The sequence below is a fragment of the Onychomys torridus genome, chromosome 12 (assembly GCF_903995425.1).
Source record: "Onychomys torridus chromosome 12, mOncTor1.1, whole genome shotgun sequence".
NCBI lineage: Eukaryota > Metazoa > Chordata > Mammalia > Rodentia > Cricetidae > Onychomys > Onychomys torridus.
In genome coordinates, this window is record NC_050454.1 from 15,138,710 (window position 1) to 15,166,567 (window position 27,858).

Below are 27,858 nucleotides of genomic sequence, written 5' to 3' on the forward strand. Positions count from 1 at the left end.
CTACTGAACACTGTATAGAGAGACCACAGTGAGTAACTCTGAAACGGCCATCAGAATCACAAGCTAAGGGTACCGAGATCTGATTTTTTTATTGAGTATCAAGAACAAATACATTTAAACCAGCACACAACGCTTCAAGTCACTTCTGAAATCCAGCGGTAGTCCTCTAGGCCAGGCCCTTCCTCAGGAGCTGGCTGGTTCCCACTTCAACCCGTTGAAACAAGTCCTGCAGGGGCAGTGAGCTCCTTTGGGCACCGGGCAGAGCGTGGGTTCCTCGCCCCGCCCCTCCCGCAGGCCCCTCCCCTCCCGCAGGCCCCTCCCCTCCCACCTGGCCCCGCCCCTCCCGCAGGCCCCTCCCCTCCCGCAGGCCCCTCCCCTCCCACCTGGCCCCGCCCCTCCCGCCAGGCCCCGCCCCGCGTGCAGTCCGCCGTCTTCCCGGACTACCCGCAGAGTGTGCCGAGCTGGAGAACGCGGAGTCAGTGGCGCTCGCCCAGGTCGCCAGGTCCGGACCCGAAGGAAAGACCTTAGCGCCAAAGAGGCCATGAGGCGCGGCGTCCGGCGGGCGCCTTCCCGGAAGCGGAAGCTTGGGGGGCGGGACAAGGGCGGTCTGGGCGTCTCGGCGGTTAATTCTTTTTTCCTTACAGCTTCGCTTCCCTACGTCCGCTCGGTTCTGAAGCTGAGAGAGATGGTCAGGTCCGGATCTCGACCGGGCCAGGTGAGGGCTGCGGATCCCATGAGTCCACGGTGGGATGGCGAGGGACTGAGGGGACCAGGAAGGTGCTAGAAAAATAAAAATAAAAACGAAGACTGCGGCGGCACCCCTGAGTGGTGAGGACGACGCTAGGTGAATGCTTTGTTTCAGGCGACTCGGTCTAAACAGCGCTGGGTTTGGTGTCCGGCCCTGGGTTCGAACCCCAGCTCTTATCACCGGTGCAGTGACTTCGTTTAGCTTTACTTAATCCTTGTCCCCAGACCCAGCTTCCCTGCGCTTCCAGGAGTGCTTCTATTAGCTGATGTCTCTGCTGTTGGTGAAGTCTCCCAATAAGTGCCTGTACCAGCCCTACCGTTCTCAAATGCAGGGACTCTTGATGTACTCTAGTGACTGCCCAAAGTACGACAGGGAACCCTGTTTCAAGGAGAATATTCTTTGGCTTGGAACAGAGCTATTTTGGATCCTCTTCAGCCCCTGCTGCCAACCCAATTAAGTCCAACACAGCTAAACTAGTTCGGGCCCTGCAGTAGTGCCCAGGGTCCCCTGACCTGTCATGCTTCCATGCCTTTTCACATGATGAACCTGATAATTCCACTTTCCATCTAGCCCTCAGCTCAAGAACCGTCTCTGGAATCTTTGTCTAATGCCCCCACGTCTTCATTAGTTGGGTGTGCTTCAGGCCACCTTCCATGTCTTGTAATCACATCACTTCATGTTGGCCATGGTGCTAATCCACCACTGCTAGAATATTCCAACGCAGTCTTGGAGATTTAGAAAACACTTGGCATATATGGTAGATTGGGGTTTGGTTTAATGGTTTTCCATCAACTAATGTGAATTGTGCGCTCTTTCATAACCTGTCTTAAGACTTCTTTTTTTGAATGGATGCATATTGCCAATATGTATATGAATATATGTTCTAATCGTCAAAGAAATGGAAATTAAAACCATGAGATATTAGTGAGAGTGTTGAAAAGTGAATACCCTTGTCTGCAGTCCTGGTAGGAACATAAATAGTATAGCTGCTATGAAAAACTGGATGAAGTTTCCTCAGAAAATAAGCCAAGCATGGCCATCCACAACTGTAGTCCTAGTACATGGGGACCTGAGCAGGTGGATCATGACTTTGAGGCCAGCTTGAGTAACAGTGAAATCTTGTTTCATAAAATCAGACTGTTTAAGATAGAGCAGATATGACCCGTCCAGCTCCATTACTAGGTGCTTATTCAAAAGAATTGAAATCCAGATTTTGAAGATCTATTTATATTTTCTTTCACTGTGGAATTATTCACAATAGCCAAGACATAGAAACAACCTAAATAATATCTACAAGTGACCAGGTAAAGAAATGAACGGTTATATACATCTAGTGGAATATTCTTCAGCCTTGAGGAAATTCTGCCATATGCAGCAGCATGTGTGAAGTTTGAGACAGACTAAGCAGACATAAGCTAATCCTAAACGTACAGATACTGCATGCTCTTACTTATATGTAGGACCTGAAGTAGTGCAGTTCAGAAGCAGGGTAGAATGTGACTACAGAGGCTGGGCTGGGGAGAACGTGGGGTAGCCATTCCATAGGTATCGAGTTTTAAATGTATCGTATGAAATCTAGAAATCTGTGTACGATTATGCCTGTAGCTAATGAAGGCGCACTAGCCTACTGGAGCATGTGGCTCTGGCAGGCCTTGCCCTTCTCCCCTATTCCCTCTGCCTTGCTGAAAACTGTTCCATTACATTCCTGAAGCTAGCCACCAAGGTCTGTTCCCTTATTTGGCCCCTTCCTCCTCCTGAGGCTGACTACCAAGGTCCAGCCATCAAAGTACTGAATGAAGTCTAGCAATCAAAAGCCCCCTTTGCCTGCTCTAGTTAACATGCCCAGTTAAAATTACACACTTCAGCCAGGCGGTGGTGGTGCACATGTCTTTAATTCCAGCACTCGGGAGGCAGAGGCAGGAGGATCTCTGTGAGTTCGAGGCCAGCCTGGTCTCCAAAGCGAAATCCAGGAAAGGCGCAAAGCTACACAGAGAAACCCTGTCTCAAAAAAACAAAAAAATTACACACCTCCTGCTGATGGGGAGTTTCCCCTTACACCTTTATAAACCGCCATTTTCCTGTGTTCCATGTCTGTCTCCTCTCTGTCCAGAGGCAGAGCTTTGTTCTCTTGGGACAAATACCCCGGCCCCCTCCCTCTTGTTCTCCTCCCCTTCTCTGTCTCCTGTCTTTGTCTCTCATTCCCTGCCCTCTGTCCCTCTGGGGCAAATAAATCTTTGCTGAGAACTCCGTCTTCAGTGTCCTGAGCTGATACTTTCCCTTTCAGTTAATACTTTATTTTGTGAAGGTAGATTAAGTATTAAATATTTTTATGACTGTCTTTATAAAAAAATAAACAGCTCAAAAAATTCTGGGGTTTGGTTAAAAATAATAAAGTGTCCAATTTGGTGTATCCTCCTCTGATTGACTCTGGAACAATTTGACCAATTATTTTGAAAAAATGTTTTATAAACTTTATTATTAAAAGCACTTGCTAATGGAAAATAATACAAATGAGAATTATCTAGACTCATGTCTATACAGCTCAGTGAACTTCTGTGTAGTTTGAATAACCATTCTGAAGCTGTGAAGCTTCACAATGGATTTTGTACATTAGCTATTAATTTTTTAAGATTTATTTATTTTATGTATATATTTATTTTATGTATACAAGTGCTCTATCGGCATGTACACCTACACATCAGAAGAGGGCATCTGATTTCATGACAGATGGTTGTGAGCCACACCATGTGGTTGCTGGGAATTGAACTCAGGACCTCTGGAAGAGCAGCCAATGTTCTTAACCTCTGAGCCATTTCTCCAGCCCCCTTAAATGCATTTTTATGTACTTTTTCCATCACCAACAAATGAAAAACTCATGGCAAAGAACTAGAAAAATACTTTTACAGCCTCTTTCATAACTGTGTCCACTATCTGCATCCAGTCCTTCTTCATCCCTAATGTTTATTCTTTCTTGTTTTCTTTTGTCACTTTTTATATTGTATCCACTTGTATATTTATTTACACATGAGCATCAGTAATAACGGTAATGTGTGGTCTGTTGACTAGAATAAGAATCAATGTTTTCACACTAACCAATAAATAAGGAAGAAGGAAAGCTCCTGCCCTCGTTCTAATTTGTTTAAATTAGCTAATAAATGTAGAGTGAATTGTATAGCAAAATAAGTAAGTCAACTTTTGATAAACCATTGACTTAAACAGGAACCATAAATGGATGTTCAGGCTACTAAGTGAAAGTTTGAAGATATCCACATTGTGTCAGGGTATCTTACAGGCCCTTAATTAGTGAAATTAGTAACCCTAATGATGAAAATCCTGGCAGACACCACCTTAAATTCATTTCTATCGCCAGTAACAACAGGACAGATTGATGTCATTTGCCTACTTGTATTGAAAATGACACATCTCTTGTGGTATTCCTGCCAGAAATGCATAACCTGAGTCTGATCCTGAGGAAACAGTCAATCTAAATGTTCCGGGAGCAATTATGCAAAATAACTAGCCTTTACTTTTTAAGTATGTCAAAGCTATGGAAGATAATGACAGCCCAAGGAATTCGGATTTAAGGAGATTCAAGAACCATAGCAATTAGTGCAATATGCAATCCTGGACTGGATATGGACTACTCTTGTTTTTTTTTTCTATAAAGGACAATATTAGGATAAGTGTAATATGAATCAGGTCTATTTAGATTATAATCCCAAAGTTTTCAACTTTTATGGCTATATTAGGGAATTTTGTTCTTAAGAACACCTAGGAATATTATGATTGCAACTTATTTTGAAGTGGGCAGACAAAAAATAATAGTCTCTGTTTTAGGAAATGTTTGTGTCAGGCAAAACACTTTTTTGTTTTTGTATGATATTGTAGATTCATGACCCTCCATCAGATCCCAAGATATCTCAAACAGTATAACTGATCCAGTTTTGTAAAAGTGTATCCTCAATAACATTATTAGAAGGAGTAAAAACATGCATAACATGTGTGTGTGTGAGTGAGTGTGTGTTTGTCCAAATAGAGAACAGTAAGTAACTCGGGAAATTTGGTAGTTACTCTTTAAGTATGAAATATGCAAATGTTCGAAGACTTGAATGAATGCTAACACTGAGTGGATCTAAGAGTGGAATTGGGGGAGGATTATGGGCTTTGATGTCTTAAGGTTTTATTTTGAGTGGAGATTTTATCAGATACAAAAGTTATTAAGATATGAGGGGTATATGATAGACAGTTCCCCTATTGCGCTGCTCTGGAAGTCTCTCTTATCTGCTCCTCCACATACCCGATTTTCCTGCCTGAAGACAACTTTCTTGCACAGCTTCCAAGATGCTGAGTGCATGTAAAAGCAAATAAACATTTTTTCTATAGAAAAGCTATCCCACCTATATTAGTTTTAAAATGCAGACTTAAAATTGTTATTTCAGTTTTAAAAGAATGAGGAAACGAGATGTAGGTAAAAGTAGGATTTGTTTTTCTTTATTTTTTTTCTTTCTTTCTAATTTTTGTTTTGTTTTGTTTTTTGAGACAAGGTTTCTCTTGTATGGCCTTGGTTATCCTGTGTAGAACAGGCTGACCTTGAACTCAGAGATCTGCCGCCTCTGCCTGCTGGGATTAAAGGTGTGCTGCACCACCACCACCACCACCACCACCACCACCACCACCACCACCACCACCACCTAGCAAGGCAGTTTTTAATGTGCTAGTTTAGTCAAGCCGTCTAAGAGATAGAAGATATAACCAGAGTTCTGAAGAAAGTTTTTACTTCTTAGTGTGTGTGGATGGGTGTGATCACTGCTACATGCGTGTGTGGAGGTCAGGCATTGATTGTCTTCCTCTGATACTCTCTACTTTTTCTGAGACAGGATCTCTGTCTGAACCTGGAGCTCTCCACTGTCTGGGCTAGACTGGCTGGCCAGTGTTCCCCCCAGGATCCAGGGGTCTCCACCTCTACTCCATTGCTAGGGTTAAAGTCAGGGGCCTTCAAGTCTGGCTTTTCTGTAGATGCTGGGATCTGGACTCAGTTCCTCATGCTTCAGCTGCAGTTAGTTTCCCTTCTGAGCTGTCTCCCTGGCTTTGTGTATTCAGTCCTCCACTGAATGCCGACCCGAGCCCTTTGCCCTGTGTCTAGGATTACATGTATCAGAGATTTTAGAACATGCTCAGGGATTAAGAATGGTCCTAATATAATGGTAATAGGTCCTTTTGACTTAAAAATAACATGAGCTTTCTTTCCAGAGGTAAGAAGTGGACTAAAGGAACAAATGCGTGTGCTGCTTTTCTTACATTGCATGTAGAACAAATTTATTGCATAAAAGCTAAATTATAATTGTGGATTTTTAAGATACTTCCCATTTATAAAGAGTCAGTGACCTACATAGAATGGAATAGTCCGCCTCATAAAAGAAAGGAAATCTGGGTTTATGCTATAGTACAGATGAAGGTTAAAGATACACTGCTAGTCACAGAAGGACAGAGAGTCCGTTTAGAAGTGGTTTCCAAAGTCACAATTGTGGAAAGTAGAAAAGGCATTGCCAAGAGTAAAAATTATGTTTCAGTTTGGCTGTGAGGAAAAAAAAAAATCAGAAATGTCAGCATGGCAACCTAATAGAACAGTAATTATGTATCTACTGTAATATAATATATTATGTCATAGGTGATATCTTCAAGAAGGTACCCGGGATCTAAGTTAACACATGGAAAGAAAGGGTGAGTACTTCTCAAATTTTCTAAATTCAGGAACTCTTGGGTAAATTTTCAGGTCTCGGGGCTTGACTATATTTTGCCTACCCTAGGAAAATGAGTGGGCTCTGCCTCCACAAGTAATTGGGTATTGTGCAAATTATAAATCATTAGTAATTAAGTCCAACTCACTAATAATACTCAGTGTCTCACTGAGGAAAGAAAAGTATCTCCCCTTGGAGATGCTTAATGAAGAGTGAGTCCAGATTTGAATTCTCTCCATCATCCTCTGTTTTATGAGTCTGAACCTGTACCTGCCTGAAGGCTTCCTTGTGAACCTGACCCTGTATCTGTATGTGTCTGTGTAAAAATACAGAGGACTTTGCTCTGAATTCCTGAACAGCACAAAAAGCATCCCACGGGGAAGGAATGGTATACTTTATGGAAATCTTTACCAGAGGTTTACAAGGGATTATGTCACTGACTAGCTCAGACAACATTGTTTATCAGCCAATATCCATCAGTTACTTCGAACCTTCAAGTGGTTGATTTTCGGGAGTTGCTTTCAACCTCTATTTTTACCCTTGTCAGCAAAAGAGACACAGGTGTTCCTCTGGGTCAGGGGCACTGGAAGAGGACATAACTTAAGGTTGCAGCTGTGCATTAGCTTAGGTTGTCAAAGTTGATTACATGGGAACTCCAAGGCTGTTAGGTTGGGTGTTGCGTTGTTCTCTTAACGGCAGGCTAGACATATAGGCCAAGCACACAGTAGGACAGCAGTCTTAGTCTTATGTGACCTGAGGTAGATTATTCCCTTTGGCTGTGAGATCCAGCAAAAGTTCCAGTCTCTTAGAATGTAAGAGATGTTCTCAGAATACTGCATCACCACCTAGGCCATACCAACCTTGGGAAGTGATTTTAGTTCTGGTAGTCTTCATAATCTCCACAGAGTCCTATTCACTTCACCTGGGGTTAGATGAGCTTTATTCTCCAATTTTTACTGGAAAGGAAATGATTATTTACATATTTTGAGAAAAAGATACTTGAAATTTTTTTTTAAAGGGTATCAACTTTGTTTTCTAGGACCCACCCAAGAAAAATAGCACATTCTAATGCAGATTCTGCCGGTCCTGTTTATTCTGATTCGGAAAGTCAGGTAATGATACAGTAAATCAAGTGAATGGATACAATATATCATTTTAATTAGTCCTCAGGTAAAAGCTAAGAAGTGGGACTATAGTCCAAAGGTTTGCACCAGGACATAGGTAGGCTGTTGCTTTAAGACATGTTTTCTACCAATAATAAATTGCTTATAAAGAAATGTATTTGATCTGGGCAGTGGTGGTACATGCCTTTAATCTCCGCATGTGGGAAGCGGAAACAGACAGATCTCTGAGTTCTGAGTTCAAGGCCAACCCAGTCTACAGAGTGAGTTCCAGGACAGCCAGGGCTACACAGAGAAACCCTGTCTTGAAAGACCAGAAAAAAAAAGGGGGAGGGGGATGCATTTGAAGTGGCACAGTGTATTTTATGTCTAAACATGACTTTTTCCTTGCAGACGGAGACTGTGCAGGGACTTGATGGCTGTGCCTCTTTGCTACGGGACATTTTGAAGAATGAAGATCCAGGTTCTACTTTTTAAAGTTTGTTGCTGATCACCTTTTATCAATGAACTAGTTCTTTTTAATGTTTACAGAAGTTTGATCTTTTATTAACAGGTGCAGAAATAGTATATTCGGAAAATAGATGCAATGCCAGACCTTTAGAAGGCAAAAACTTAAGAGCTAAAAAGAAAGGACCTGTAAAGCATACTTCTTCAGTGGTCCGAAAAGAAATATGTAAGCATTTCCCCATTTCCCCATATTTACTTAAAGTTGCTTTTGTGTGTGTGTGTGTGTGTGTGTGTGTGTGTGTGTGTGTGTGTGTGTCCATCCGTGTCCCGTGCATAGCAGGGGTCAATACCAGGCATCTTCCTCAGTTACGCCCCACTATTTGTTGGACAAGGTCTCTTTTCTGAACCTGAAGCTTACCAGTTCTGCAGGGTGGTTGGCCAACAAGCTAGGGATCTGTCTGTCTTTGCCTTTCCAGCACTGAAGAGTGCAGGTGTGTACCACTGTGCTGAACTTTTCACATGAGTGCTGGGGATTTGATCTCGGGCCCTCATTCCTAGGCAGCAAGCACTTTACTGACTGGGATTTATTGACTGGTGTGGTATTGTGTTCCCAAAAATATTGTGCAGGTAATAAACTTATCTGGGGTCAGAGAACAGACAGCCACTAGATACAGAGCCACAAATGGTGGCTAGAAAATGGGAAGAGTAAGCCATAGCAGAAGTTGGGCAGTGGTGGTGCACGCCTTTAATCTCAGCACTAGGGAGGCAGAGCTAGCCAGATCTCTGTGAGTTCAGGGCCACATTGGAAAAAGCCAGGCATGGTGACACACGCCTTTAATCCCAGGGAGTGAGGCAGAAAGAGAAAGATGTATAAAGTGTGAAGACCAGGGCTAATTAAGCATTTGGCTGGTTTAGTATTCAGGCTTTGGAGCAGCACAGTTCAGCTGAGATTCATGTGGAGGAGGACTCAGAAGCTTCCAGTCTGAGGAAACAGGATCACCTGAGGAACTAGCAAGGTGAGATAGCTGTGGCTTGTTCTGCTTCTCTGATCTTCCAGCATTCACCCCAATAACTGGCCTCGGGTTTGATTTCATTAATAAGAACTTTTAAGATTCCTGTTACAGACTGGGATTTTGATCAATTATCAGGATGTTGCAGTTGTCTTTGATTTTTATTTTATTTGGTTTAGGTGTATGCTGTGCTGCTTTTTCTGTAGTTAGCTTCTCATTACCACATAGGCACTTTGCTAGCTAGCACTTTCTTTAAAAAGCAGGGTACGAGGTTCTTTTCTGGGTTTGCAGTATAAAAGTTTCAGACTGAATGACATGAGGAAGTCTATAGAGTCAGCTTTGATTATCCTGCCATTGTTTGGTTAGTTGGTTGGTTGGATTTTTGAGATAGCATCTCACTGTGTAGCCTTGGCTGGCCAGGAACTCATTATGTAGAACAGGCTGGCCTAAACTCATAGAGATCCGCCTGCCTCTTCCTCCCCAGTACTGAGATTAAAGGTGTGCGCCACACTGCTGGGCATATCCCTTGTTTTCTTTCTTTCTTTTTTGTTTTTTTGGTTTTTCAAGACAGGGTTTCTCTGTAGCTTTTGGAGCCTGTCCTGGACTAGCTCTGTAGACCAGGCTGGCCTCAAACTCACAGAGATCTGCCTGCCTCTGCCTCCCGAGAGCTGGCATTACAGGTGTGCGCCACCACTGCCCGGCATCCCTTGTTTTCATAGCTAATCACAAACTGGTTACGTTTTGGATGTATACTTACATATACTAATTATTTTAAAATTAACTTGTGTGTATATAGTTTAAGTTAGTTAAAGAATAAACTTGTTGAAAAAAAAGAATAAACTTGTTGAACTGTGCAGTTAGGATATATGGCCAAAATGCCCGCCAGTGATTGACACTGAATGTATGCAAAGACATGGTAGTTGATACTTTCATGGTTAACCTTGCTGAAAATTAAGTGTAGTGATTCAGGAAATATTTTAAAAACAAGTAAGGTTTGAGAATATTGTCTTTTAAAGATCTATAGCACAAGGCAGTCCAAAATAGAGTTGAAACAGTCTGCACTATGAAGATGGGCCAAAAATGTCAGTCAGTACATAAGTGCACATGTACATTTAACACAAGGGATGAAGTTTAAAAAAAATCTAATACAGTCTCCCTAGATGTTAAGTGATCAAGATGTAAGCAAAAAAGCCTAGAAAATGGAGGTGGAAAGACTGGACACTGTCATTCCTTATGATCATTAGTTAAGAGAGTGAAGGCCAGAAAAACAGCTTCCTTCAATCTTTCCATTTCCGAGACCTATCACCTTGTATTATGTTTGCCTACACTGATCAAAAGGGTGGGCACTAGCCTACATGTGCCTACTGACCCCTTGAAATTGACTAGTGCAACCAATGGGCTGAGTGTGTGTGTGTGTGTGTGTGTGTGTGTGTGTGTGTGTGTGTGTGTGTGTGGCTGTGTACCCATGTGCATACACATGGTATCTCTTTCCTTATTCACTTCCTACCTTTACTTTTGAGGCATTTTCTCTCATTGAAACTGAAGCTTGTGGATTTGACTAAGCTGGCTATCAGTGAACTTCATGGATCCCTCTGTCCCTACCTCCCTAGGGTTTGGGCTAAGGACCATGCTGTCAGCCCTTGCCAGGTTCTGGGGATCCAGACTCAGGTTCTTGTGATTGAACAGCAGGCACTGAGCTATCTTTCCAACCCTTAGGCTGAAATTTTAATAAATTTGAGAACTGATAAAGATCCAATCATACAACTAAGAATTTTGGAATTATTTGCATGTATAAAGCTACTCTTTCAACTATAAATTATATTCAATCTGAATAGAGATGAAATATTTCTGTTTAGCATTGGTTTAAGGTGTACTTTGTGTAAAATATATGCTGGGTTTTGAAGATTTAATACAAAAAGTGTTTTTATTCTGGGCATTATACACTGAAATGTTAGTATTCTTGCTACATTTACTTATTTATTTTTGCGGTGTTGGGGATCAAACCCAGGGCCTTTTACATGCTAAGCAAGAACTATACTATTTAGCTGCAGCCCCAACTCTGGCTACATTTAAGTAAAACATGAAAAGTAAATCATACTTTTAACTTTTTAGTGTGACTACTTAAAATTTTAAATTACATATATTGCTTACATTATGTTTCTGTTGGACAGTATCAATCTTAACTAGGTCAGTACCATATAGCCAGTTGTGTTTTTAGAAATAATATTTAGTTTTATTTTGTAACTAAAGTTTTGTTAGAAACTACTGTTTATATATTTTCCATGGCTGCTTTTGTGCTTCAGTGGTGGCATTGAGTAGTTGTGACAGAGACCACTTAGCTCAGTAAGCCTTTAGTGTTGACTCTGGCCTTTTAAGAAAGCAGCTTGTTTGGAGTTTGTTCATTTGTGTTTGATGGTGACATCTGCTGGCAGAGACAGAGCATTATGTGTAGCTATGCTGAAGAAGAAGAGACTGCAGAAAGCAGGTGAAAGAGAGCTAATAACTGGAGAACTTGGGCCTGTGGACATGAAATCAGAATTCCTCAGGGTAGGCAGTTCTTAAGGAACCAAAGAATGTCTAAAAAGAGAGGCTTAGGACTCAAAAGGAGAGGACAAGGCTGTGTGCTCTGTGGTTGTGGACTATGATCTCGTATGGTCCATCTTAGACTTCAAAGTTAAAATACTTTTGAGGACATTTTTCTATTTTATTCATTATAAAATTGTATTTTCAATAAAAATTGATACTTTATAGGAAATTATTAGCTAGTTTTTTTATAACCCATCTGGTAGAGAAGATTCATTATTGCTCTGGATTTTAATCATTTCAGAGGGATCATGTTTGGAAGTATATTTTAAAATAGCAAGATTTATTAATATGAAATATTTACTTATCTGGCCAGTTTGAAACTGTTTGGTGATATAACATGTTGAGTTTTTAACTTTGTACCACATATTCTTCTAAGAGAGTGCCAAATGTTATTTAGAGCTCAAGAATCTTGAGGTTGGTGATTTTATTTGCATTTTACTCTTTGTATTTAATAACAGTGAGATTACATTAAAGCAGAAAAAGACAAGTACAGTATTATTGGTTCACTTTCACTGAGAGGGCTCCTTCAGATAAGGAGTTCCCAGACAAAGAGTCAGGATTGATAGTGTGTGACCAGTGTTGGGCTAATTGAAAGAATGGCGGGAAGATTAGGAGTAAGTAGGGAACCTCCATGGGAGGTGGTGATTGGCAACAGTAAGCAAACTCACTCTTCCACCTCAAAATTACAGAATATACCAACCTTTCTTGGAAGCGTCCATCTAGTGAGGAAACATTAGGGAGGTGGAGGAGACTAATGATTATCCTCCTCCTCACATGAAAGAGAAATGGGTTCTCAGCTCCTGTGTGCATGTGCGCAGGACAGAGGCTGATGTCAGATGTCATCACTTACTCATTTATTTGGTAGCACTGGGCTTCACACACGCAGCACAGATATTCTACACTACTTCCATCTTACTTATTAAGACAGTCTTTTCACTGAACCTAGAGCTTGTTCTTCTGGCTAGGCTGACCAGCTGATTGGTGAGCTGAGGGATCCTCTTGTCTCTTACTCCCTGCTCTGGGATTACAGATGCCTGTGGCTATGCCTGGCTTTTTAAGTGACGGCACTTCACCCGCTGAGCTATCTCCCCAGCCCTCAGGTTCTGTCTTAGGATTCTGTCAGGTTTCTAGAGTGTAGTCCTAAGAGTTCACATTCACCTTCAAGTAGGGTTTCCCAAAAGTGAAGCCTTGGGTTCTCCATACCCCCAGTAATGCCTGCCAGAATTTAAAGATTCATTTTCCTGGTCATGTCTAAACATCACATTTCTCACATACTTAAACAGAATGTTATGATGATTTAATTATTGAAAGGACTCTCCAAATCCATTAGTCCATTGTTCTGCTCCCCTCATTAGATTTCTCTAGTCTTCTTGGGTCCTGTCCCATCAGACCCCATTTGGTGTGGGCGCTTTCCCATAGCCACTTCAGCGGGACAGTGTCTGTGAGCCTTGTGCTCCTGAGAGTTGGGTTAGAGCAAACAGCATGTTCTTTTCATCTTCATAGAAATTACCTTTGTCTCCTGTGGGTCTTACATAACATGTTCCTCCATGTTCAGGCATTGCCTGTGACTGTCTTTGCTAGCAATGCATATATTCTTCACAAGAAAACTGGTTTGGAAGACTCACTGCTGTGATAGTCTCCTGCATAGCAGGCAACAGACAGAGTTTGGGCTTCTTCCCGGGAAAGATGGGGAGAGGGCCTGTAAAAGCTGCGCCTGCCTTCTGTGGTGCTTGGGTCTAGTAGGTGACTGTCCATGCAGATGCACTGTGGGATGTCTGAATTCATTTTTGTAAGACTCTGTCTTCTCACCCATGCTTCCTGCAGAAGAAATATTGTGTCAGGCCTCAACTGCTCCTAGACAGCCCTAAACCCATTCTACTCTGAAGAAGCTGTATTCTTTTAATCATTTTTTAGACCATTCTTTTAATAAAAAGGGGGAGGTAAAGGAAGATTAGGCAAATCCTTAAGGTTATTCAGCTACTAAGTGAACATTCTAGTATATGTCCTTTAGTAGTCATAAAGGCTCATGTGTGGAAGTGGAGTAGTGTCATAGCTTGTATGTGTCCTTTGGAGGTGCTGCCCCAAGCTATTTTTCAGTCTGTTTTGTAACCTGCTAACTTAGGATCTACCATACCTTCTCATTTTTATTAATGCTACTTGCAACCATTTGGGGAGGAGGGACTTGTTAGACAGGGAAATAGAATCTAGATTTTTTTCTTTCTTTCTTTTGAGCTGAGGACCGAACCGAGGGCCTTGCGCTTGCTAGGCAAGCGCTCTACCACTGAGCTAAATCCCCAACCCTAGATTTGTTTAATACTAGAACAGTGCCATATCAATAACTTTTCATTCTTTAGCTTATTAATGCCAGACTTCTACTTTGCACATACACTAGTGAGAGTTTTAATAATGAAGTAAAGGAAACAGCCCTGCCTAGAGAAGCTGGAGCTTTGTCAGAGGGTGACGATAAAAAAAAAATAAGTAACATAGGCCAATATGTGTATGGTATATATGATTTAAATAAGCTCTATTCTCTGGGATATTGTGAACAGTCATTCTGGGATGTGTTCTCCGAGATGGTAAGCAGTCACTAGACTCATGATTGGTTTAGAAAATGCCTCCTGGAAGAGGAACACTTACGTGAGCCTTGGTGAGGGGATTGCCTTGGAGGGGCTAGCTCATTGCTACAGGAAGGTGAGCAAGGCTTCCTAGGTTCTACGCATTTGAGTTGCTGGTAATAGAAAGAGAGTTGGAAAAGTAGGGGCTGGTCAGAGTGTGGGGAACATTAAATACTAAATAAAGATTGTCTCTTCATGCTTTTTCATTGTCCACTGTTCTTACTGGTTGACCTTTTTTTTTCCACTATGAAAACATAAATGGTTACAAAGTGTTCTGCCTTTCCTATTCTGTTTTCCACTGGGAAGAACTGGACAAGGAGCCAAGTGAAAGAGGCTTTTATTGAACTTCAGTGATAATACTGTACCCATAATAGGTGTAACTAAAGGGGATTTTCCAAGTAGCATTTAATGGAGAGCTTAAGAAATAGGTACAGATGAATTTTGACTGGGGAAACTTCATTAATTACTTTCAAAAGAATTTGGGATGACTTTCTTCAGGAAGTTACAGTAAAGTCCTTTTGTAAAGCATATCATCAGTTGAACTACATCGTTTGTTTTTGTTTTTTCTTTCTTTTTCCTCGTCCCTAAGATGTTAGGGTAAAAGTTGTTGAAGGCTCATATTTAAGAACTTACTTCCTTTTTCCACATTAGTATCTTCAGAAAACAAGAAATGGCTATCTACTGAAGCTTCTACTGGAAGTGAAAGAGACCCATCAGATACGGCACAGCATTGGTCATTACAAGACCATTATAGAATGTACTCACCGATAATATACCAAGCCCTCTGTGAGCATGTGCAGACTCAAATGTCACTGATGAATACCTTGGCTTCAAAAAATGGCCCCAATGGAATGTCTACTGCATGTCATACAGTGTCTGGTTCAGGTTGGTATAGATATTTGAATATTGAGTGTAAGCTATGATTAAGTTACTTTGTTATTATATAAGCACTGTAAGATGTGAATGATACATACACCTTTTTTTTTTTTTCCATCTTGTAGAATCTCAGGCAACACCACTTTCTGGTTACGGCTGTTGTACTTCCGCGTCAGCCTGGTCACCTCAGCAGCCGTCCTGCCCTCTAATGGTTCACTCTGTGGGTATAGCTTGTACACTAAACAAGTAATAGCTTGCTTATAGAAATTGTCATCTGAACAATGGAATATTGAGTTTACTGATCAAATGTACAAGGATGTAAAACCAATTTTATAAATTTTTGGATTGGAAAAGTTTTGCCTATTAAGAACAGTAGGTATTAGTGAGAAGCAGTCATGAGAAAAAAGAAATCAGGTGTTCCCACCACCGAGTACAGCCCTGACGAAGTCTGTTTTCACTCATTTAACTCTGTATATTTTATTTTCTGTTAGTTAAGTGATTTCTCTTTTTAAAACAAGAACTATACTTTCATACAGTTAAATGCTACTTTTTTCATTTGATACATTAGTATGATTATCTTCTCTTCCTTTTTTATTGTCTGTTTCTTTCTTTCTAAGACAGGGTTTCTCTGAGTAACTGCCCTGGCTATCCTGGAACTTGCTTTGTAGACCAGGCTGACCTTGAACTCACAGAGATGGGCCTGCTTCTGCCTCCTAAGTGTTGGGATTAAGGGTGTGCACCATCATGCCTGGTTGACTATGTTTTCTTAACATATGCCTTTTATATAGTTAAAGCTGTGTTTTGTGGATATTTTTCTCATAAGATAAATGTCTTTGAGCTACATAGTATAGTAAAATCACTAGTGTCTGATTTGATATTGAACTAACAGCTAGTTTTATTACTATAACATGTTCACATGCATTTTATATACACACACCGTGCATATTTATTGCTGTGGTACTAAAAATTGAACCCAGCACCTTACACATGCTAGACTACCACACCACCACTGAACTACATCCCTAGCTGAATATATGTTTTTTAAAGTTCTCTATATGTTTTTAAATAAAATAATCATTTTATTTTTATTTTTTGTGGAGATTTTGCCTGCATGTATGTCTGTGCACCACTGGCATGATGGCATTGGATCCCTCAGAAGTGGAGTTAAAAAGGGTTGTGAGTGCCAGGCAGTGGTGGCGCACACCTGTAATCCCAGCACTTAGGAAGCAGAGGCAGGAGGATCTCTGTGAGTTCCAGGCCAGCCTGGTCTACAGAGTGAGATCCAGGACAGGCACCAAAGCTACACAGAGAAACCCTGTCTCAACAAACCAAAAGGTTGTGAGCAGCCATGTGGATTCTGGGAACTGAACCCAGGTTCTCTGCAAGAGTAGCAAGTACTCTTAACAGACGAGCTGTCTCTCCAGCCTCTTAGCTTGCTTCTTAGAATGTTTCTCAAAGTGAAAATAGTTGTTTCAGTTCAAATGTAGACTAATTTTTTGATGCCTTTGAAGCATGTATGGTATTTGTAAACCATCTGTTTTCATCATGACCTCGTGGTGCCCCGTTGCAGAGTGAGCTACTTAAGCTCTGAAAAACTAGTCTTTGTTGTGCAGGGCGGAAGTCCATCTTGCTTGTAAGCTGAAATATCACAAATTTTTGTTTTTTTTTTTAAGCTGAGGATCGAACCCAGGGCCTTGTGCTTGCTAGGCGAGCACTCTGCCACTGAGCTAAATCCCCAACCCCACAAAATTGGTTTTTAACGGTAGAAAATTATTTTCTAATATTATTGATCTATATTTTTATACTCTACAATTGACTTTTCATTCTTTTGAAGGCTTTTTTTTTTTCTTTCTTCTTGCTTAGGAAGTTCAGACTGATGGTGATAACCATCTTGGATCACAAGATCAAACAGCCTCTGCGAACTGCCCTGATGTTCCTAGGAATTCACTTAGTGTTCATCTTGGAACTCCGTGTGGCCTTCCCCACACTGACAGAGCAGCTGCTCCAGCGCCTCAGCAGCTGAATCTCGCTAATTGGATTCTGCCACAACAAAGAGCGCCTAAGGAAGCAGACCTACTAAAGTGTTTCCAAACACATATGTCTCTGTTTCCAGCTCATGGAAGAGACGCTGTCTCGGACAGTCAGGCACACCAAAGCCCCACTCAGTTACAGCCAGCTTTCTTGGCCACTAATGAAGAAAAATGCGCCAGAGAACAAATTGGAGAGGCCACAAACGAAGGAAAGTATTTAGGCATACATGTGCAAGATGCAAAAATAGCCAAGAATGTGCAGCAGGCAGAAAATGTGAGCCACACTGCTGAAAAAGTCAGAATTGCCAAGTGCTTGCTGGGAGAGCTCAAGGCCCTGGTCGCAGAGCAAGGTAGATGAGCATTTCAAACTTTTCTGTAACACGGTCTAATGCTTAATAGCACGGTGTGCTTTCTAGCTGTCACTCAAAGGACAGTGATTGATAAGGAGTGTCCGGTTTCTTTCATACAACTTCATCTTGACCCAGTAAGGAAAAGAGTTCTGTCTGTTGTCTTACTTTTTAGGGCTTTTGTTTGTTTCTTGAGACAGTGTCTTATGTAGTCTAAGATGGCTTCCAGCTTGCTCTGTGGCAAGGATGATTCTGGATCCCTATTCTTTCTCTACTGCCTGTGTGTTGGGGTCACAGGCTGCTGGTGTTCCAGGCCTTGAACGCTTCTTTCCTGTGGTCTTAACATGTGTTGAAGAATATCAAGCCTTACAAGTGTGTATTCATTCTATTTGATGCAAACAAACTGAAAAGATCCAGTATAGAAAGAACATTATAGTAGTCAGATGACTGTTTTTCTGTTTAACAAAGATGCAAATTTCCTTCCATTATTTAATAACTGTTAAATTGTTCAACAATTTCACTACTACTACTTCGTGTACTACCCATACTACTTACTGGCCTTTTAGTTTATGTGTGCACTTTTCATCAGAGTGTTCAAATGTTTGTGGAATGGTATACATTGTTATAAGTTGAGTATACTCGCAATATTATATTGAGAAGACACTTTGAAAGGAAGGAGGAAGGGAGCCCCCCAAAAAAGGGTAGATCTGATACTCACTTTCTCCTTCCATCTGTTGGGCAATGTAAACAGCCACTCTCCACAGCACCAAAAGATAGAGGTATGCTGGGCCACATTAGCTGTACTTATAAAGTTAAATAATGAAGTCATGTCCTAGAACACCCACATTCAATATTTGGCCAATTAAGTCACCTAAAATGAGCGATATTTTTCAATGCAGGATCAATTACTGATGTTTATAGAGTAGCCAATTATAGGAAACTTGTACAGCATTATGGAGTCCACCATAGATCTTTGATAAGTATCAACTAGGAGATTTGTAAATCTGTTTTCCCACTTCACTTAACTGAAAAAAATCGCTAAATATGATAATACTGTGATTTAAGATTCATCTTTCCTTACTCGGTGTAATTTCTGTAGAATTGTTCTGAGTAAGAAAATACAGAAAGTAGGATAAAGGGAAATAGAGTTTGTATACTGGTCATGAGTAATGATGTTGAGATCTATAATGAGTATATATTTATGTATAAAGATTTTTAGTAATACATGCTAATAATCTTGTTACTTTAAAATGCTGATTTTTACTAAATCGCCTTTGATAGAGGACTCGGAAGTTCAGCGATTGGTAACAGAAGTAGAGGCATGCATATCAGGACTCTCAGCAGTGAGTGGTCACACAAATATAGAGGTTGAAATAGCTCTGGCCCTGCAGCCACTGAGAAGTGAGAACGCTCAGTTGCGAAGGTAAGACTTGCTCTTTGACTATTTCTGTCTGTAGGTGAAGGTGTTCCACAGCCAGAGCACAGATGCCAAGTGAAGTGGCTAGGACTTCAGAAGGAAAACAGATCACAACCTTCTGATATGTATGCCCTTCCTTCCTCATCTTCCAAAGGTTTCTACATTCTTCAACTTTCCATTACTTCTGCCCACTAGGATACATTTTCTCCGACCTATTTTATCCCTGATGTCACTTGTTAGCTTTATACATGGGATATGTTGCTACATCATGCAGTTTCTGTGTTAACCTAAGTTGTTTTAATAATGAACATCTGAGTCACAGAAAAAGTGCATTGTCCTTTCTCCAAGACCATCATGGGTCTCTGAAGGCTCCTTTTCATCCTGTTTGGGATTCCTTTTATTTTACAAAGCCACTGTCTCAGTATGGTTTTTTTTAGGGACTGATGGGGACAGGGAGTGTGAATATAATAATTTTAAATGTCTTGGACCAGAAGTAATCATCTCACCATTCTTAACATGTTGTAGTCTAACACCTAAAACCAATCAAATGCTCCCTCCTGGTACAAATGCTGGAGCATGTGATCAGGGAAGAAAACCTGCTAGAGGTGAGCTGAGTGCTGATAGCCCTGCCACACTTAGACACAGGACAAAACTTCCTAGATTCTTTTTTCTTTTTAGCCATATTAACTTACTGGAATTATATTCTAATTTAAGAAAGATCAAAACCAGTGAGGCAGTCTTGAAATATAGAGGAAATCATCCATATATTATCAGTATTGTTTTAACTGTGAATGTTTCTGTGGTGACCACTAAAGCTTACAGTCCGGGACCTGTTGATAGACTTCACACTGGAGTTCATCTTCAGACGCTTCTGTAGCTCAGCGTTGGGGATGCACCTGGACAGTGTTGCTGTGAGGATAGATGGGACTTGCAGGGACCGACACACACTTTTCAAGAAACTTGAAAGCTGTAAAGAAGGATTCCTAGTTGGAGAGTAGTTTAAATTCATGGGTCTGTAGCCTACAGAGATGACAGCTAGTGTGATTTACATGCTTAGGATCATTAAGAGATCATTTGTGCATAGAGTTGCTGCATTTAAGTGCTAATAATGCTGTCACACTGTCATCAGTCCTGTCTGAGGGGTCCCTGTAACAGTATTAATCTTTCAAAATTAAAATCAAGAATAAGTACTGTGGAATGGATAGCAGTTACTCCTAGCATGTATTGAAGGTTTGTCATGTGCTGGGCTATTGTTCTTCATATGCACTGTCACTGAGTCCTCCCAGCAGCTGTATAAATTATTACACCATTTCCATCTGGAGATGAGGACACCAAGGCTCGGAAAGGTTATGTGATTTGCTCAAAGTTGTGTATTTAGGAATTGAGGGAGTCAAGACTTAACTCCGAGGTGATTTGGTTTTAGAGTCCCAGATCTTAGCTGTGGGCTTCTACAGTAACTCTGTGAGGAAGTAGAGACTGACTTAATTAAGAGTCACTCTTTAGGTTTATTTTGCACAGCAAAAGAATAATACTAATAAATACCTATTATTTAAAAGAGTGATAATCACATAATTGGTTTCTTAAGCACACCAGAACCTCGTCTGAGAATATTTCCATTTTAGCATTGTCACCATGGAAATGTCATTGGCTCTCACTGCCGTCCTCAGAACATTAGAATGCTGTAGCAGTTCATTATGAACCACTCATAAAAGGGAGGCCTACTCCTCAACTTGTCACCAGTTGGTTTTAGTTTTTCTAAGTTATCTGATATCTATTTCTTTGGAATTGACTGCAGAGCCTTTTAGCTGTCTGTCCTTAGGGAGAAAAGACTGTATAACATTCTCTTGCCACTGTTAGTTACTTGACCTTTTAAAGGATAAAATTCCTGAAAAAATGAAGAATTTTTTAGAGTTCCTTAGAATAGACTGAGGCTTCCAGTAGCAATGTGGGAATTTTATGCTATTTTGTAATCTTTATTTGGAAAGAAACATTCATAAATCTTTTTTTGAATAAAAACTAGAATGGGTAGGCTTATTTAGAAGTGATTATCATTTTTTTCCCTTTGTAGACATTGGTAAACTACATGTTTTGAACTAGAAAAATCATTTCCCTTCCCACCCAACCCCCACATAACTGGAAGTGTGTTGCCATCTGGTGGGAAGAAGAAAAACTGCTAGGCGCACTGTTTCTAGGGTACTTCGGGCATTTTAATGTCCAGATCACATGCGATATTGGAAACACAGTTGTCTCCATTTATTCTTCCTGTTCCCAACCCACAAGGTATCTGTAATCTCTAACTATATAGCCCCTGGTACATCCCAAAACATCCTGGATGGAGGTTCAGAGTAGAGTATTATCTTGTATTAAGAACCATTAGTCTAGAGAATACCTTAATATTTATAAGATGACTTGGAATTTATGATCACTTCCTGATTGCAGACTCAAATATAAGCTCATTAGAGTTCAGATAGAGCACAACAGTTTGAGAGCAAATGGGCAGAGTTAAGGATGCCATTAAGATGTTTGTCTTTTTTTGTTGTTTTTTAAGACATAGTTTCTCTGTGTAGCCCTGGCTGTCCTGGAGCTTGCTCTGTAGGCGAGGCTGGCCTCAAACTCCCAGAGAGACTTTACCTCTGGAGTGCTGGGATTAAAGGCGTGTGCTGCTACCTCCTGACTTGTCTTCTTGATAGATGGGAAAATAAGTACCTCCAGATGGGCTCTCCTAGAGAAGAGTGCATTTGTCTGATTGTCCCCTCACACGCTTTGTTTTGTAGTTAGGAAAGGTGGTGGGAGAGCCAGTGAGTTAAACTTTAGGTATACTCTGTTGTCTGGAGAAACATAAGTCTAGAACGTAAGAACAAGATCCAAGCTAGAAATACAGATTTGGGAATTTGAACATGAGTGCAGAGCTTTGAGTATGGGTCTGTCCTTGTAAGCACTGGAGAAGATGGTAGCTAAATGTAAGTAATTTGTTTTTAGACTATAACTGATGAATTCACCAAGCAGGTATAGCCCACGAGCACAGTACACGGTGAATTGTGGGGGATTACAGCTTTACAAGGAAAGAACAAAAGAAAAGCAGCCATGAAAAACCCTAGGGAGGGGCAGTAAAGGCAGTCACAAGAACACTAAGATACAAGCCACAGGCAGGAAAGATGACAGGAGAGACTGTATGGAACATTCGGAAAAGTGGAACAGCAAGGACAGAGGTGGGTGCAGAATAGACTTCTTAAGACAAAAATCAACCCCCAAATGAAGTGGATCTGGAACAACGTTCCGTAGTTCTATAGCTGGCTCTCTATGAGAGAAAGAGAGGGCATGCAAAAGGAAAAGAGTAAAGAGAGAACAAAAGTGAGCTAGGTAAGGTCAGAGTAAAAAAAAAACCTGCATCAGTGAGAGCCCCATTAGAAACCAACAAAACCCTGAACAGGCAGATGTGAAGTCGAGAATGTTGTCAGCCACTCAAACTTGGGTCACATGAAGATAAATTGTTGTATTGGTTTGGAGTTTCTGGGTTTTTTTTCTCCCGTTTTAGTTTCTAATTAATAGTTTAACATTTAACAGTCTTATTTCTCTTTTCCAAACATTTTACATTTTGTGTCTCATCATTGTTCCCTGTTCCTTGTGTGTGTGTGTGTGTGTGTGTGTGTGTGTGTGTGTGTGTGTGTGTTGTGTGTGTGGAGGGGTGGGGCTGGGATGAATCCTGGGGTTTGCATATACTATGTAAGCTTTCTACCACTGATTTACACCACAAGCTCAAAAATAATGTTTTGGAGGCCTGGGGATAAAAGCACTTGCTACACGTGTGTGAGGATCTGCATTTGTATCTCCAGTACTTACATAAAATTCCATATGGACCTAGTAGTAGCCCCTAGCTAGGGAGACAGAGACAGGGGATCCTGAGCAAGCTGCTAGCTACACTGGCAGAGTCAGAGAGCCCTGGGTTCAGGGACAGACCCTCATCGAAATGGAGAATGATTGGGAAGACACCCAGCATGAACCTCTGTCCATGTGCTCACTCACACTGTAGGTGCATATGCATCAGCACTTGTGCCTCCATACATGTGAGTGTGTACATCACACACACACACACACACACACACACACACACACAATTTTAAATTGAACTAAATAGTGAATGGCAGCCGTTACATCATACCATATACAAGTTAACTTACAATGAATAGCAGTGTACAAAAGTTGGTGGAAGTAAGCATAGGGAGAGTCCAATATCTTGCACTGGAGAAAATTTCTTAAATATAATCCCAAAATATAAACCAGAAGAAGTAATTATATTGAAATTCAAAATCTAAAATTTTTATTTTTCTAATATTTAAACCCTGTTAACCCAAAATGAAGAGGCAACCAACAGACTGTGGAAAAAAAATGTGTGCAAAACATATCTTACAAAGAACTTATATCTAGGCTGTATAGGGAACTATTACAACTATGTTGTAGATCTATTTTTGTGTTGTTTTAAAAGTGGGTAAAGTATTTGAACAAAAACTACTACAGAAAACACACAGAGCCAGGCATGGTAACACATACCTGCACTTGAAAGGTGGAAGATGCAATAATCTTAAATTCAAGGTAAATCCTACACAAGAAGACCCTTGCTTTAAATAAATAGACAGTAATTAATTCTTTAAAACAAAACAAGGCGTGGGTTGAGGATGTGGCATGTGAGAAGCCTAGGGTTCTAATTCATGACATCAAGTAAGAACTCAGAAAGGACAGTTATCATTAACAAGTAGGAACCTGCAATTAGTTGGGTTTTTTTTTTTTGTTTGTTTTTTTGTTTGTTTGTTTATTTATTTATTTATTTTGGAGCTGAGGGTCGAACCCAGGGCCTTGCGCTTGCTAGGCAAGCGCTCTACCACTGAGCTAAATCCCCAACTGGAACCTGCAAATTAGGGGCACAGTGAAACATCATGGTGTACTCACTGGAATAGCAGCAATCAAAAGAGCAAACCAGTATTAGTGAGGATGTGGAGGAGCTTCCATCTTGGCTAGTAAGAATGTAAAATGGTAGGAGTGCTTTGGTAATATGTGTGCTAGTGTCTTAGAAGTGATGCACACATTTGTCATGTGATCTAGCTAGTCCACTCTTCAGCATCGTCTCAGAAATGAAAGCACATATGCCCATAAAAAACGTACAGAGTGTTCATAGGAAACAAGTGAAGTGTCTGTTGATGGGTTTATAGTGCTACTCAGCAACTGAAAAAGAAGGAATTGTTGATACATGCAACAGAATGGATGAACTTGAGAATCGTTATGCTGAGAAGAAAAGGCAGGATATATATATTTCAGGATTCCATTTCTGTAAAACCCTTCGAAAATGAAACCAGCCTAAACCATGGTTAGTTGTCTGTCCAGGAAAGGAGGAGTATGAAAGTGGCCTGAGGAAACTCAAAATGATGTGGATCTTCCTATGGTGACGGTTTATCACACCATATAACAAAATGCACTTTAAATATATGTAGATTAGTGTACATATGCTTTACCTTTATACAGTTACATAAAAGTAAACTAATTAAAGAATATTTGCTTAAATGTCATCTGACTTTTGTTAAAATCAAATACATTTAAATTGGACACATTTAAAATAGTATATGTAATATCTATTTCTGAGAGATTATTTATAAAACAGCAAAAAATGTAAAAGCAGAGAATAAGAGAGAAAAGAATAGCTACTAGTACAATTGGGCTTAAAGGGGTGTTTTCATAAATGTGGGAGGAGTTTCAGGGTGCACCTCAGCTAAGACATAGGAATCAGCAAAGGGCAGACACAGAACTGAGGGGAACAGGGTTCTTGAGAGCCCCAGGGTAAAGTGGGATAATAACACATGATAATAAGGAACAAATAAGTCAATAAATAAATTGGCATTCTCTGGGTAGGATAACAGAGTTTCTCTCTGTACCACATTTTAAAGTGTGTGTGTGTGTGTGTGTGTGTGTGTGTGTGAGAGAGAGAGAGAGAGAGAGAGAGAGAGAGAGAGAGAGAGAGAGAGAGAGAGAGAGAGAGAGAGAGAGAGAGAGAGAGAATAGGAAGATGAGAGTGCTGTGTACAGGCACACTCATGTGGAGACCAGATGAAGATGTGGAGTGCCTTCCTCTATGGTTCTCTATCTTATCCACTTAAGATAGGACCTGAAGCTGAACCAGAAGACTCTTTGGCTAGGCTAGCTGGCCAGTGAGCTCCTGTTTCCACCTCCAAGTGCTGGGGTTAAGGTCATGCACAGCCATACCCAATTTTTTTGCATGGTGGAGTTCAAACTCAGCTCCACATGCTATACAATACGTACGGTACATTCTCTTACCCGCTGAACCATCCCCGGGCCCACCACACCATATTTTTTTAAGGGCAAATGGGAAAGTATCATACTCAGAGGACAAGGGTAGAGATGGGAGGCTTGTAATGAGTGATAGAAAGTTCAGATTGGCTAATGTTTCAAAAGAGAAGAACCTGAACAGCAGCATGCAAAAAGATTGTTCAAAACAAAACAAACCATTTTCCCATAAAAGGTACCTGCTGGTTTTTTGGAAGATACCAGAAGAGGCATTCTGTTTTATATTCTGGGTCACTCTGTTCTGCCTTTTCCAGATCTGCATGTTTTGTTACTGAGAAAACCCTTTAGAAAAAATATAAGTGTTCTGTTTGTCACTCATTCTTTTTTACTTTTAGTGTGTCTTAGAGGTTTGGTTTTTCTTTTTCCCCAATGGTAGATATTGAACCCAAGGCTTTGCACATGCCTCAGAAGTGCCCTATCACTGAACTATCCCCAAGTTCTTTTTGGGGATCTTTCTGTGTCAGTACATATGTATATCTTATTCTTTTTCAATGTATGTTAGTATTTCATTGGATGGATGAACCATAACTTGGATCACATCTTAAGCTGTTCTCAGTTTCTCATCAGTTGTTTCAGTGTATATCTTGTATATATCTATAATGTTTTACATGCTTTTGCATATATATAACTATTTCTCAGAGTAAATAACCTATAGGTAAAACTAGCTTGTCCAGGGATGGAGAGATGGCTTAGTGGTTACCAGCATTTGCTGCTCTTGCAGAAGACCCAGGTTTGATACCCAGCATCCACATGACAGTGATAACCATCTGTAACTACAGTTCCAGAGAGTCTGACACCCTCCCTTGACACCAGGCATACATGTGGTACACAGACATACAGGCAAAACACCCAAACACATAAAATGAAATTAATTTTAAAAACTTTCTTGTCAAAGATGATATATATTCATTGCCAAACTATCATCCAAATGGTTACAATAAATTCCCACTGACTGAGAAAATTTCCCTATACTAATGAAGAGCTATTTCCTTTTATTTTATATTTTTGTGTATGTTTTTGGTGTGTGTGTGTGTGTGTGTGTGTGTGTGTGTGTGTGTGTGTGTGTTCTGTATGTTCATGTATGTACATGTGGAGGCCGGTGGTGAGTGTCATTCCACTATGTCCAGCTTCTCATGTGAGCACTAGAAATTCAAACTCAGGTCCTTTATTTCTGGAAAGCCATCCCCCATCCCCAAGCTAAGCATTTTTTAAATGTTTATAAGTCATTTAGTTTTCTTAGATGAATTGCTTACCACCTTTTTCCAGGACTTCAATTCTAAAACAAGCTTCAAATTGTGATGTGTTTAAACTTTATATTCTTTATTTGTTTGTTGTTGGGTTTTGAGTCTTGCTCAAGGATGCCTTCCTTAGTTAAAGATTATTTGTATTTCTTTATAAAATATGTGTTGTTGGATTTTGTGTTATTGGTGTATTATGTTCTTAACTCTTTAATCTATCCAGAATTAATACTTGTGAATGGTATTTGGTAAGGGAACTATCATTTTAGATTCAGTAACTAAATCAAATTTGTTAGTTCAGAAAGTTGCCAGTTCTGAAAAGATACTAAACACAGCGAGTTTTTGCTTTGTCCTTATCATTACCTACTTAGATATTCTTGTTTGTGAGGCAGGTGTGTATTGTGAAGACAGTTGAAGCCAACATTCTCATGAAGTAGCTTTTAACTTTTCCATCTAATAATAAAATTACTGGAAGCATAGATTTATGTGTCCTAATTTTGTTAATGTATGACAAACATGAAGCAGAACCATGTCTGGTAGTTGGTACCTACAGGTATTCTAGTTGACAGAAGTAACAGTTAGTGGTATACAATAGTAAGGATACTGTTTATGTGTATATATACATATATGTGTATACACACACGTATTATTTTGAAAGAGCAGATGTGAAGGTAAAGATATGGCAGACAAAGGAAACAGCTGGCTATGATGGTGCATGAGTATCGTCCCAGCACGTGAAAGGCTAAAGTAGGACAATCTGAACTTGAAGCCATTGTGAGCTACAATACTGAGTTCCAGGACAGCCTTGGGCAAGATTTATTATGTCCTGAACAATTCTGCAACTATCTGTCCTGGGTCTGTGGTGCCGACCTATAGTCCAAGCTACTCAAGCTACTGAGGCAAGAAGATGACAAGTTTAAGGCTAGTCTTGGAAATTTGATTGAGACTTTGTCTCAAAAATGTGTGTGTGTGTGTGTGTGTGTGTGTGTGTGTGTGTGTGTGTACACACATATATGTAGTCTATAGACATAAAAGGCATTTTGGGGGGGCAGGGGATGCTATGTCCAAAATGGGTCCCTAAATAGTGTGGTTTTCTTGTTTGTTCATTTAGATTGTGTGTTTGGTTTGAGGTTTGAGATGAACTGGTGATGATAATGCTTGTCTGTGTTGGTAGATTTATTTATTTTTAATAGGGTATCAGATGTTTACTGTAAAATGGGCTTAGGATTCTTATAGATCTTCATTATTTCCTTTAGACAACTAAGAATTTTGAATCAGCGCCTCAGAGAAGAAGAGAAAACTCCAAAGGCACCTGGTAACCTTGAATGTAGGTAA

General features: G+C 40.4%; 1 protein-coding gene across 1 annotated transcript; it reads left to right on the forward strand.

Moving 5' to 3' along the window:
* Positions 1 to 441: 441 nt before the first annotated feature.
* Positions 442 to 27,858, forward strand: Ccdc14 (coiled-coil domain containing 14). The gene is made up of 11 exons (XM_036204094.1): positions 442 to 502; positions 645 to 715; positions 6,417 to 6,469; positions 7,526 to 7,598; positions 8,001 to 8,070; positions 8,161 to 8,280; positions 14,917 to 15,150; positions 15,267 to 15,361; positions 17,005 to 17,521; positions 18,800 to 18,941; positions 27,780 to 27,858. The coding sequence occupies exons 2-11, from the start codon at positions 686 to 688 to the stop codon at positions 27,856 to 27,858; spliced, it is 1,413 nt and encodes a 470-aa protein (XP_036059987.1). The 5' UTR covers positions 442 to 502; positions 645 to 685.

What these genes read in the sequence shown, in the direction of transcription:
- Ccdc14 (XM_036204094.1), top strand. Translation starts at nt 686, where the DNA reads ATGGTCAGGTCCGGATCTCGACCGGGCCAG. An exon ending in AGTGGTCCGAAAAGAAATAT is followed by an intron (nt 8,281 to 14,916) that starts GTAAGCATTTCC and finishes TTTCCACATTAG; the next exon opens with TATCTTCAGAAAACAAGAAA. An exon ending in GAGAACGCTCAGTTGCGAAG is followed by an intron (nt 18,942 to 27,779) that starts GTAAGACTTGCT and finishes TATTTCCTTTAG; the next exon opens with ACAACTAAGAATTTTGAATC.